The 13,420-nt window shown below is 48.2% G+C and overlaps 1 protein-coding gene across 2 annotated transcripts in view; it reads left to right on the forward strand.

Annotated features, from left to right (window-relative positions):
* The window catches only part of COL4A2 (collagen type IV alpha 2 chain), a 206,113-nt gene that overhangs the window by 133,479 nt on the left and 59,214 nt on the right, over positions 1 to 13,420 (forward strand). For both annotated transcript variants that reach the window (XM_024230971.3, XM_054529224.2), the window contains exons 15-20: positions 496 to 546; positions 1,528 to 1,572; positions 7,550 to 7,603; positions 8,515 to 8,581; positions 11,402 to 11,512; positions 12,028 to 12,177. In XM_024230971.3, coding sequence (XP_024086739.1) covers positions 496 to 546; positions 1,528 to 1,572; positions 7,550 to 7,603; positions 8,515 to 8,581; positions 11,402 to 11,512; positions 12,028 to 12,177 — 478 coding nt within the window. The remainder of the gene's footprint in view (positions 1 to 495; positions 547 to 1,527; positions 1,573 to 7,549; positions 7,604 to 8,514; positions 8,582 to 11,401; positions 11,513 to 12,027; positions 12,178 to 13,420) is intronic.

Here is a 13,420-nt window from a genome sequence, read left to right on the forward strand (position 1 = left end):
CGTGCGCTCGGGGCCCGCACACCGTCAGTCTCTCATCCCCTTGTCCATGGCGGAACAGTATTACCATGCATTTTTACATTCTAAGAAGTCAGTTCTAGAATTTCTTCCTCTTGGCATCATAAACACTGGCTGATCATCTTCTGAGGTTTGGGAAGGGAGCATGAAGATGGCGGAGGGGCGTGGCATCCGCTCAGGAGCCACCAGGTTCTGCCCTCCGTCCCCTCTGTCACTGCCTGTCCTCAGAGCTCCAGCTCTCCCTCGCGGTCGCTTACCACGTGATGTGACACATGCAGTCCTGGATGGGTGACAGCCCGGGAAGGCTGGCGGGTCTCCTAGGACCGTGCCCTGCACTGCGCCTGAGTTGAGCATCGCCAGGCGGTCTGGACACCATCGGGGCTGAGAACAGAGTCCTGGAACAAAGGATGACACGTGGGCCCTGCCGGCTGGAGGGGCCGTCCCTGGGCTGCTCCTTACGCCCCCTCTGCTCTCTCCTAGGGCATTTCCTTGAAGGGAGAAGAAGGAATCATGGGCTTTCCTGGACCGAGGGTAAACCACGCGTTTTACAACTGCAGTTGTTGGTTTGGTTTGGTTTTTTTCAATAGGCTTTCCTTTTTAGAGCTGTTTCAGATTCACAGCAAAATTTAGCAGAAAGTATAGAGATTTCTCATTATTACTCCCCACCCCCCCACACACACACAGCCCCCCAGCACGAACATCTAGCCCTGGGGGCTGCACTGGCTATCTGTAGTAACCAAAAATGTAGAATATCTCAAATACACATTGATTTCCAACTGTCCCAAGAGCCCAACAAAAATGTCCTAGTTGTAAGGATCGGGAGGGGGTCCCCGTCCACGGTGATTCAGCCACCTGAGGAACAGACCCCACCTTCAGAGCCCCAGCCTGGACTGACCCCACTCACTCCACGACCACACCTAGCTGAGGGCTGGGACAGGTGGTCAGAGCCGTGGGCCCAGGAATAGAAAGCAGAATTTTGGTGGCTATCTGGCGGTTGCTACCACTCAAAAGACCATATTTTACATTCTCCAAAAATAAGAATAGAGAGTCACAGTAGAACATTAGAGTACAAGCCTTTTTATATTTTTAGTTTTTTATTGTACTATCTTTGTGGATTTCTCTGTATTTAAGTGGTAGAAATGATGCACGTTATGAAAGTATTGCTAAAATGATGTATCTCCCTCAGAAAATGAGAGTCTTGGGATGGCTCTGATGCCTTCCATAGTGAAGCAGCTTTGAGATTAGGATGGATTCTGCTTTCTTTGAGCCTTTTTATCATAGTCATTATTTCCCACCCCCACCCCCCACAACTTTGTAAAGAGGGAAGAATTGTATTAATAGTTGGTATTGAATTTGGCAATTTGTTGCTATTCTTCAAAATCTGGACCTGAGACTTGTTCAGTCTGTCCATCAGCATTTTGCTGTAATCACAGCCAGGTGCCGTAGTCAAGCCCTCTGGAAATGTTTACTGCATATTCTGAGCTGTTTGCTTCTGTTTTTTGTTCATTCCAGGGTTACCCTGGCTTGAGTGGTGAAAAAGGATCACCAGGACAGAAGGTAAGTTGGATGCATGAACTGCAATCTGCTCTGGGCCCACGACATCCCACAAAGGTTAAATAAATAGGCCTTGGCATCTCAGGAAAGAAAATTATCTCCAGAAAAAAACATTGAAAACAGTTCTTGTATTTGCAGTCACACAGATAATCCTGCCTCACAATACTTGAACCGTGTCATTACCTTGGCTCTCATTTTTGCAAACTATCTTTTGGTTCCTCACCTTCAAAGTATCCGTCACTCGACTCCACCAGCCATGGCTTCTATATCATCCAACCTCACACCCCTCCTCCATGTCCTTGTCACTCATAGGAAGGTCCTGGACTTGGTGACCCAGGGTCCACCTGAATTTTTTTATAGATTGACCCATACTGTGACACTTCATTTATGTTTAATGACAACTCAATTATTTTTATCATGAGTTCTGTGGACAGATTTTTGGCTTTTTTTTTTTTAGGAGAAAAATGTTATGTAAGAAATGTATTATGGGCCAGGCGCAGTGGCTCATGCCTGTAATCCCAGCACTTTGGGAGGCTTGGGGAGGGTGGATCACCTGAGGTCAGGAGTTTGAGACCAGCATGACCAACATGGTGAAACCGTGTCTCTACTAAAAATACAAAATTTGCCAGGCATGGTGTGGGCACCTGTAATCCCAGCTACTCGGGAGGCTGAGGCAGGAGAATCACTTGAACCCGGGAGGCAGAGGCTACAGTGAGCCGAGATCGCGCCATTGCACTCCAGCCTGGGCAACAAGAGTGAAACTCCGTCATAAAATAATAATAATAATAATAATGATAAAAATTTTTAAAAAGAAATGTATTATGAATCTAGGTCAGTTAGAACCGTCTCAACTCTAGGTCATACACGATGTTTTAGTTCAATGGTTGATGCCTTTTCACTATTCACTGTGCCTGCAGGTCCCACCCCACAGCACACAGCACACGCCTCCTGCGGCAGGCCCGGCAGGCTCCCCAGGCACCACCACTGACAGCCCCTTGGGTCTCACATCACACTCATGCCAACATACACACAAAGACATGTAGCTTCACATGCATGTAACGGAGCAACAAAAGAAATGACCGTGTCTGTGCTGCTCTGCCCAGTGCCCCTTAGGGAATGTTCCTCGTTGGCAGGTACACATCTGCCTCGTTCTTTAAAGCTGCAGAGAATGGCAGTGAATAGATGTGCCATATTTCCTTACCCCCTCGAGGTGGTTTTCATATTTCCAGCAAACATGCAGTCACCTCGGTGGTACACAGGGCTTGGTTGCCTGCTCATGGGTTAGTATGTCCATCGCTCAGTCCTAGTAGGTGCATAGAGATAGAGTTTTATCAAAATCACTAGCCTCAGAATCACAACTCTGTTGAATCCTGCTCAGGGCTGCATAGAGGGTAATGTGGCGTCTGGAGCCCACGGGCTTCAGTTAGCTGGTACAGAAGCTCGGCAGGCCTGGTGGGGGTTCTACCATGCTTGTTCCAGGACCGCAGATGGACCTGCCTGCCAGACTGGCTTTCTGACCTCCACTGGCTCTAGACACGGGCCGTCTTGACCCAGCATTCTGCTTTTGACCATTCAAACTTAACACCAATCTTTCTGACTTCCTGCAACCTCAAATGATCTTACTGTTCCTATTCCTGTTATTTTATGCTAAACTCAGCCCAGGGAGCCAATGCCAGGCTTTGCCATAATCACACCCAGCCTTTCATAACATCAGTTACTGATCGGAGTACTCCCAAAGGCAGCACACCTAGAGCAAGAGCTATCCAAATGCACCCCACCCAGAGGCCACATTGTAGTTCATGGCTTAGGAAAAGCAAATGTTGTAAAGGGACAGAGGCTAAAGCAGACGTTATCGTTCAAAAGTAACCCGTTTCCCCTACTCCATGTGATTAAAGTGCTGCTGTTAATTTCCTACCATGTGCTGGTAAAATTATAATTATCTTCGGTTTTCCATCTTCAGCACAAGGGAGTTATAGTATTTAAAAGTGCATTTCCAGGTGCCTATAATCCCAGCAGTTTGGGAGGCCAAGGTGAGTGGATCATAGAGGTCACGAATTCAAGACCAACCTGGCCAACATGGTGAAACCCTGTCTCTACTAAAAATACAAAAAAAAAAAAAAAAAAAAATTACCTGGGTGTGGCGCATGCCTGTAATTCCAGCTACTCAGGAGGCTGAGGCACGAGAATTGCTTGAACCTGGGAGGCAGAGGTTGCAGTGAGCCAAGATCGCACCACTGCACTCCAGCCTGGGAGAAAGAGTGAGACTCTCTGTCTCAAAAAAAAAAAAGTGCAGTTCCACAGAGCTGCTCCCTGGAACTCCAAAGTTAATGAAAGACAAGATGCTGTGTAAACAGTGGCCACCTGGCAGCTCCAGGGCTGCGGCCCAGATGTGAGGATGGTGAGGCATCAGGCTTTCATTTCCCAGCTTACTTTCTGCAGTTGCAACAACTCGGGAAGACGCAGGTATTTCCAGTTAAGTGGGTTACGGGGAGGCAGTTTACTCAACTATAGAAATGGGAAATAGACATACACAAATGACGCAGCTGCCCTGCTTGTGAGCACCGATCTGCACCACAGCTGTGTCCGCCCTCTGTCATCCCACTGGCCAGGTGGCCATCACTCCATGACTTTCAGTTGTCCCCACCTGACACCTCCCCCCAGACACCAAAAGCCCCTCCAAGGAACAACTGCTCAGTGACAAAAACAGTGCATCAAAATGGGAGGAACCAGAAAAGAAAAGATATCCTGGGTAGGAACTTGCCCTCCTCTACATAAACACAGAATTGGTCACCTGTCATCCCTACTGAGATTGTCAGAACTATTAGTTCCAACCTTTTCTAAAAAGGAATGGAGACGTAGCGTTTATGAATTCGGTTATATTCAATTTTCTGAGAAATTAGAAATGGTTTCGCCTCCTCTTTCTAGGGGAAACATATCTTTAGTAACTGAGCAAATGCTGTCCACAGTGTTATTTTATAATTTTATAATTTTAAAATAACTCCACAGAGTTATTTTAAAAAGTGTTCATTGAGACCTAGTCTCCTTTGAGGAATACAGGCCACACCAACACGTGTTGTGTTGTGGGAAGTCCCCCCTCAATAGGACCGTTGTCCTTTATGAGGACTGTCCAGGACTTCAGGGACGTTGCGTTTGCACCGGCTGCAGTGTCGATGACTTGGACTCTCACCAGATGCAGCCTCAGTGTTCCCTGTGGCTGTGTGTAGGTTTCCTCTGCAAAGCCTGAAGTGGCAGACATGACCTCAGATTGAGTTCTTTTATGGAACTCTCACTGTCTTTAGTCTTTTATACTAAATTGCATCTCATTTGCAGGCTGGCAGGGTTTCTTTGCAGAGGCGCCTCTTCAAGAGGCACATGCGTTCTATTTAGCCTAACAGGTGCTCCCTCGGCCACTGAAATGAAAAGGGTACAACAGGCAAATGAAAAACAGAAAGATAACGGGCCAGTTCACGCCACGAGAGACAGCAGACTGCTTTTAAGCTTTAGAAGCATGCATCGCCCTAGAAAAGTCTAGCCATACATTCTTTTCATCTGTTCCAGCTAGTCCCTGAGGACTTCTGCCCAAGGACTTTCCTTACTCCAGTTATTTCCACCCTTGAAAAACATAAAATCAACCTTGTACTTCTAAAATTGCATAATCAGAACTTCCCATGAATCATATATATGACCTCACTGAATTCAAATGAGTGATATGTTATTAGATTTGGGGGAGGGCCGGGGAGAAAGGAGTGTGCAGTTTCAAAGCCCTTCACAGTTATCCATTCTAAAATAGTGATCTGCATGTCAGTCTCCTGACCTCAGCTTCCCCTAAGGCTGGGCTCTGTGGTGAGCTTGCTAGCAGGAGTACAGACCTTGCCTGGAAGTGGGGTCTCAGGGAGCCCCGTGGAGCCTCCACTGGGTCCTTCCTGGGGTGGTCGCCAGCCTGACTCTGGGAGCGCCTGGGTGATTCCTGCTTGGCCATCCCTGCACCTCCCCGACCCTGTTGTGTTTGCCACTGAGAAACAGAGAGGAAAAAGTTTTGATCATCATTTTGACTTAGGGTTCCCGCCTATCTGGGTTTCACTGCCAGTGGTCTCAGATGAACCCTGAGGGTGCATTTTCTCCTTAAGTCGTGCATAACCCTCAGCCTCCCCCATGTCAGTTGACCTATTGACCTGCCGCTGGGAACTCCCCTGGGAACTTCTAGCTCATTGCTTTGGCTCTTGGGGTTCCAGCTGCCTCAGAGGAATCTTGAGTGCTCCTTAAGTTGTCCCCCTTCCCCAATGGGTTTTCTATAATGCCCAGTGCATTTCAGATGGCTCAAAGTGCCCATGCTGTCTTGGACCCTTCAACAGAGATGGCGACACGTGGTGTCTGGGGTGCTTGTTTTGTTTGCTGAGGATGCCACAGCATGGCTGTGTGATGCTCGTGGCCCAGAGTGAAGCTCAGATTTGACAAATTCCAGGGTACCCTCTGAGCTGGCCAGTCTGTGGCTGTGCTCACGGCTCCCACTGAGTGTCCAGCTGCCAGCTCCTGTCATGGCAAGTACTTGAGGATTCTTAGCTTTTCTCATGACGTGGCCTCTAAACAGGACCTCATTTTTAAAATCACAGAAGTTTGTCTTTACTTTTGAGTCTTCAGCTCCACCTAGCGTGAGAGAAAGTCCGGGTCCAAACCACAGGACCACAACAAAACACACAAAGTGAAGCCCATCTCAGTTCAGTCTAAACAACATGACTTTCAGTGCACCTGCTCCTGGGTATCAAGATAACCTCGAAAGTAATCAGAGAATGGACCTTTCTTATACCTGTGGCGTCTGGCATTCTGAATTTTGGGAGCTGAACCATGCATATTCTTTAAAAGAGGGAATACATTGCTAGATTTTTAGAGAGCTTTTACTCTTCTGTCCAGATATGTCATGATATGACTCAATGATAAACTTTTTCTTTCAAACAATGTTCAAGGGAATGAGAAAACAAAACTTAGTGTTATAGTTGTTTTCTGTTTTTGTTTTTGCTTTTGAAACAGGGTCTTGCTCTGTTGCCCAGGCTGGAGTGCAGTGGCACCATCACAGCTCACTGCAACCTCAAACTCCTGGGTTCAAGCGATCCTCCCACCTCTGCCTCCCAAGTAGCTGGGACTGCAGGTGCATGCTACCATGCCCGGTTACATTATGTATTTTTTGTAGAGACAGGGTTTCACTATGTTTCCCAAGTTGGTCTCAAACTCCTAGGCTCAAGTGATCCTCCCACCTTGGCCTCCCGAAGTGCTGGGATTACAGGCGGGAGCCACCACACCCAGCAGAGATTTTTTTTAATGAAGAGAAAAAAACTCTAACTTAAGAAACCTTAATGCATCTATTTTGGTACTAAATGAAGATTTTCAAAACCCACCCTGGGGGAGAGTTTCAACAGTTGGTTCAGGTTGTCAACACCTGACCCCACTGACCAGTCATAAAAGCAACCCGGCACTCGTACCTTCTGTAGGTGAAGAGGTGCCCAGCATCCTCCGCAAACGATCCCTGCTGAAAAGGGGAACCTGCACCTAGGGCAGCCTCCAGCCCTAATGACTCACGTGGAGGAAACATAGGGTTAGAAGAACAGATTGTACAACACCACGGGGGTGAGACTGACTACAGCCCACCACACAGAACGTCCACAGCACAGATAACCCAGTATCTTCAACAACCACAAAATGATACTAAAAACATAGAAAGGAAGAAGGGACTATTGTAAATTAAATGAGAATTCAGATACATAGCAGCCAAGTGTTATATTTGGACTTTTTTGGCTCCTGGTTCAAGCAAAGCAACCTTAAAAAGACACTTTTGGGACAAAAGTCAGGGAAAATTGAACACAGACTGGGTTAATACATGACTTTAATGAACTGTTGTTAATTTTATGAGATACAATAATGCTATTGCGGTCACTTTCTGGAGTTATACATCAGAGACAAAAATTAAAAGCAAATATCTTTCTTGTAGGGAAGCCGAGGCCTGGATGGCTATCAAGGCCCTGATGGACCCCGGGGACCCAAGGTGAGCCTGTTTCTCATGTCTTTGCCACTTATGGTGTCTCGCCCACCCTGGCTGGCCTTACCCCCTCCTGATGGTGTCCTGTGGAGGCATCCCCTGCCCTAAAAAGTACGAGATCCCCAAATACATGGCCTCTGACACTGGACAGACGAGGTGGATGGTGACCTATGAGCCACATGTGCTCCCAGCTGGGGAGAAGGGTGCCGCTTGCCACTCAGGGCCATGCAGGGGTGTGCTCAGGCACAGAGGGAGCCAGCAGGCCTGGGGAAGGCAGGCTTTGTAGTAACAAGAGGGTGAGGTGCCCCTGGTTTCCAAGGGAGGATGCGGCTTGTGTGAGTAATTCCTGGGCTTGCAGGGAGGGGAAACCATTAGCTGGAGGACCAGGTGGGTGCTGCTCGTCCAGCTGAGAGGGGAACTCACCCGTGGGGAACCTGGGTGAGGGGACATCTGGAGAGGACTTCTGAGCCGGATGAGGCTCATAGAGGTGAAGGTGGTGCGTGGGATGCTGCCTTATGACAAATGCTGCCTTACGACACAGATGGCGCTCCACGGGGGTCCTGCGGCCGCATCATCTCCCAGCCCACCCTCGCCAGGCGGCTCGGCTATCACTACCCAAAATGTAATAGTCTGAACTACAGAAAGCACAGTCTCCTGGCATTCGACAAGGATTTCAAAATGAGATGAGCCCCTGCCTGTCTTGTTCTCTTTGGGCACCTGTGGCTGGTGGCTGGGATGCCAGGCTCTGCCACCCTAGCATGGGGATGCTGCCCCAGGCACTGTCTGTGGTTCCACTGGTTGAAATAGTTGCTCTGCCAGCCTGACGGTCCACGCTCGGGTTTCTTTGGAAATATGTGTACTGTCAAAAACTCCAAAAGGCTATTCTCACATCCTATTTTTCTCTTTTCTTTCTCTAGGGAGAAGCCGGAGACCCAGGGCCCCCTGGACCACCTGCCTACTCCCCTCACCCTTCCCTAGCAAAAGGTGTGTGAACAATTTCACCTGCATAGTTCAGCATCACGTACACATTCTCTCCTGTTAGGGACACAGAGCCGTGAACTTTCAAGACAGATTTTCTAAGCAACCTTAAAACTTAAAGTATAATAATAATAAAAATTTTAAAAACATGAAATTTAGAACATAACTTCATGTACAATTTCCCTCATGCTTAAATGTATGACGGAGAGACCTTCATGTTGCCTGTGCCTGAGACAGTCCTCACCACCTACACGTGAGAAGTCCCCTCCGTTGGGGAATTCTTTCATTTCTGCTTAACTTGTAGAGTTCTAGTTCTGCCGTCTGGACTATCGGTAAAGAAATCCAGGGGCAGCAGCCCCAGCCACCTTCGGATTTTTTCTCCAAATGTACCAAGGTTCTTAAGCCCTCTGCTTGCCAGCCGGACACCTGGAATTGATCATAACTCATAACCAGTGAACAGTCACATGCTTTCAGGCTTCAAGGCAACTAAATTCCCAGGTATTTACACATAGCAACCACTCCCCACTGTCACAGTTGACCTTGGAGTGTAAACGAAGGACTTCACATGTTGTCACTAAAGCTCATCTTGTTATTAAGGCTCAGCCTTCCAAATTGGCAAGATCATATGGAAATCTGATCCTAGTCCTGCAACTAGAGCACTTGGCTCTGAACCTTGTAGAATGCGCATCCTTCTAGGTTAAAAAAAAATGTTTCGAGATCTTCCTCCTAATAATCGTGCATATATATCTTTGCGGATCATTGGCCCATGTTATAGTCAGCTCCGTGAGGACAGACATTTCAGCCTGTCTTGTTCACTGCTGTATTCCCAATGCCTGGAACAGGACAGGCACAGAGTTGGAGCTCAGCAAACTCCTGACTGTGTGAGTGAACGACATGTCGAAACATACATCAGACAGGCATTGTGAAGGGTAGGGTTTTTTAAATACAGATGCTCTGGTGTTTACCTCTTGAACTCAGCAGTTCACCTGGTCTCCTTGTCCTCTAAGCCTAGGTGTCAAGAATTCACCTCCTTGCTTAGATGCGAGCCCTCTGTCAGTTTGATAATGGCTTTGCATGTCTTCATCCAATGCTGATCGAAACACAGGACAGAACAGGGCCACGGGCAGTGCCTCGAGGAGCCCCTGAGATGTCTGTCTGGGGAGGCGTGGAGCCATGAATGGGGATATTTTGAAATCCATGCTCAGCTTCCGTGATGCCTGTAACTATGAAGCTGGCATTTCCTGCCTCATCCATGGTGCACACCTGGCTACCAAACCCGAGACCCACTAAAAAGGGCCATGAGCCCACTTTGACTTGACTCATTATGAATAATTTTGGTAAAAAGGAAATATTCTCTTTGAGATTTTAGGAACATAATTTTTAAGTTAATGCTGGCGATGTTTCTTGTGCATTTTTTAAAAATGTTGCTGACTGAGAACCCAACTCTCACCAACCCCTCCCTTCTCACTGCACTATATTCCTAGAAATCACACTGCAAAAGCGGGTGCTTTCAAAATTCACTTTTTCCCACAAGCGGATTCAGAAATGCGGAGGTTGCCTGCCGCCTTTTCTACTGGACAACATTCCCGAGTTATTGGTGAGCTGGAATGTGACTGACTTGCATTCCAGGGTTTCTTAAAGTCAAAGGTTGACTAACCAGCAGATTCCCTCAGGGAAAAGAGGCAGTAAATGTATCTTTTTCAAGGTAACATTGCATGAACTTGTCAAAAGGCAAAAAGGAGAGAGGCATTTGTATTAAAAGAAATGATTCCAAGGTACCTAGAAATAAAAGTAATCTTGCTCTTCTTCCAAACAAGTGAGAAGGTCTGTAGCTTTCAATTTTGTCTCGTTATGGAATCATAACAGTGGCTAACAGATGTGTAGGTCACACTGTGTGCCAGGCGATGCTCCAAGTTGTCCTAGTTGTACTTTTCAGTGTGTTTACCCCTCTGGGTGACCCTGTGAGGTGGAGATGGACTTGGCTCCATTTACTGAGGGAGAGATAGAAGCGCAGGGCAGTTGAGTTCCTTGCCCAGGGTTGTGTTTAAGTGGAGGAGCCAGATTCAGGCCCAGGGCCTCTGGCTGCGGAGCGCAGCCCTGTGCACACTCAGCATGCAGCTGCCCGAGCAGGAGACGCCATACACGGAAGTCAGGCCTTCTGTCCTTTGCACGTGCGACTTCAGTGTGACGCCCAGCAAGCCCTCTCCTTATTTTAAGGAACTTCGTAAGATGACATGCAGAGTGAAAGCTTTCCTAGAAATTCCTAATGCCTACATGATAAAAAGTCCTATTTTCTTCTCTTTCTTCCCATCTTTCCCAATTATAGTCTAGAAAAAAAATGTGTTCTACAGTAAAGCGTTGCTATTTTCACAGCAAAGGAACATAGCCATGCCACTTTGTCTTTGTTTGTTCAGGGGTGAAAGTTTTTAAAAGCCAAATTTTGTTATTCATCCATCAGACAGGGATGAGAAAAAGAGCCTAATAGGGTTAAAGCTGGGGCAGAGGGGCAGAGTGGGGTGCAGAGGGAAGTGAGGCCTCCTCGCTCCCAGGCCTCCAGCAAAATTGGCAACCACATTAGTTCCTTCTTTATTCGAGCTTTGGACTCACCTACTTCCTCACCCAGTTTTCACTAATCCTGTTCCCCTGCTGGCGAATGAGCCCCTTAAAAAGAGAGACCACCCCGTGTATTAATCATCTTAACTCCTCATCAGGCCGCATACAGCATATGGAGCATTTGGTAAATATGTAGTCAGTGAAAAAGCGAACGCCAGCTGCGATCCGTAGACCACGGTCTTGTTCTTACTGTGGGACTTGTTTCTCTTCCAGGTGCCAGAGGTGACCCGGGATTCCCAGGGGCCCAAGGGGAGCCAGGAAGCCAGGGTGAGCCAGGAGACCCGGGCCTCCCAGGCCCCCCTGGCCTCTCCATCGGAGATGGAGGTAATGTGGCTTCATAATATCAACACCGGAGACCCAAAGCACCTGCGCTCAGGTCCTAGCACACACAAGTGAGCCTTCGTTGACGACGTGGCTATGTCGTTGTTACTTTTCCCCACTGACTAGTCTTAGCAACTCTAAGGAGCCCCGCACACATGCTTTGGACACCTTCACAGAACCCTCGCACGTATGACAGTAACTCCCCAACTAGGTTAGATGGTGCCACGATGAGTAACTGGCATGCTTCCACCTGTGGGTTGGGAGGAGCATGGAGAATCATCAGGTGTCGTTGCCCAGTGTTGATCACAACTATCAAGCCATTATTTGAGGGGCAAGGAGAGGGGTGTTTTTAATGTTGAAAAACGATAATGAACTATACCAATGGCTTCTACCCATCGGAGATATTGACGGGGCCATGAAGCCCGCTAGTGCACCAGTGGGCCCCTCTGGACACGAACACAAAGGCAGCAGTGTGATATGGGAGACTCGCGCTGCAGGTGAATGCTGTTTGGTTTCAGATCAGAGGAGAGGCCTGCCGGGTGAGATGGGACCCAAGGGCTTCATCGGAGACCCCGGCATCCCTGCGCTCTACGGGGGCCCACCTGGACCTGATGGAAAGCGAGGGCCTCCAGGACCCCCCGGGCTCCCTGGACCACCTGGACCTGATGGTGAGTAGAGGAAAACAAAAGGGAGGGTGTATCCTAATGTTCAGATGAAGGCCGGTCCCAGCCAGATGTCATTTGGGATTCTCTGCTGAATGACTCTGGGAACGAATCCAGTAAGCTGGTGATTAGGGTGCAGTGGATCCAGGTAGATTAGGGTGTGGTGGGTGCTCTCTGGGGTCCATGCAGAAGCTGCGGATGGAAGCTGAAGCCCTGTAAGCCTGTGAGTATCACAGCCCCGTGGATGCCACACAGTGAGGTTAGTTGCGGCAGCTTCGGTGAAATCCATCCTTCAGCAAAACATCTGAGCTGCGCAGTCTGGAAACAGATGTGAGCTGACATTGCTGCCTCTGTGTCAGGGTGATATATTCCACAAACCTAATCCAGGGTGAGGGCCTCACCCTTGACCGGCAGCCTCTCTCTGTTACTCCAGCACGTTTAAGCCACCTTGATAATCTGCCTTCTCAGCCCGTGCACAGCCAAAACTACAGCTGAACAGGTGAGAGTAGCTGGTGACAAAAAGAGATGGCTGCATTATCTGCAAAAATAAGTGACAGCCATCGGCCAAGGCCCAGACAAATGCCCATGAAAGTCAATAAAGCCGGCAGGCACAGGAGCGTGGACCCACCTGCCACACGGTAGTGCATCCCTGAGTCAGCAAAGATGCTCTTTCAGGTTATAACGTTAGGTGACTCAGCTTGAGTTGAGAATGACCTGTCTCAGGCAGCGGGGAAACATGCAGTCCCACCTGGAGCTTGCTGTCAGAAAAGGCTGTTCTTTCAGCTTCAGCATTCAGAGAATTATGCTTTAAAGACCAAGCTTGTCCAACCCACGGGCCACATGCGGCCCAGGACGGCTTCAGATACAGCCCAACAAAATTCATAAACTTTTTAAAAACATTTTTACAATTTTTTTAAGCTAATCAGCTGTATTAGTCCGTTCTCACGCTGCTATAAGAACATACCCAAGACTGGGTAACTTATTAAAGGAAAGAGGTTTAATTGACTCACAGTTCTGCTGGGCTCGGGAGGCCTCAGGAAATTTACAGTCATGGCAGGGGGGAAGCAAACATGTCCTTCTTCATGGCATCAGGAAGGAGAAGTGAGGAGTGAAGAGGGGAAAAGCTCCTTATAAAACTATCAGATCTCGTGAGAACTCCCTCACTATCGTGACAACAGCATGGTGGAAACCGCTTCCATGATTCAGTTACCTCCCATGAACCAGGTCCCCACCATGACATCTGGGGATT

This window comes from Pongo abelii, chromosome 14, assembly GCF_028885655.2.
Source record: "Pongo abelii isolate AG06213 chromosome 14, NHGRI_mPonAbe1-v2.0_pri, whole genome shotgun sequence".
NCBI classification, from domain to species: domain Eukaryota; kingdom Metazoa; phylum Chordata; class Mammalia; order Primates; family Hominidae; genus Pongo; species Pongo abelii.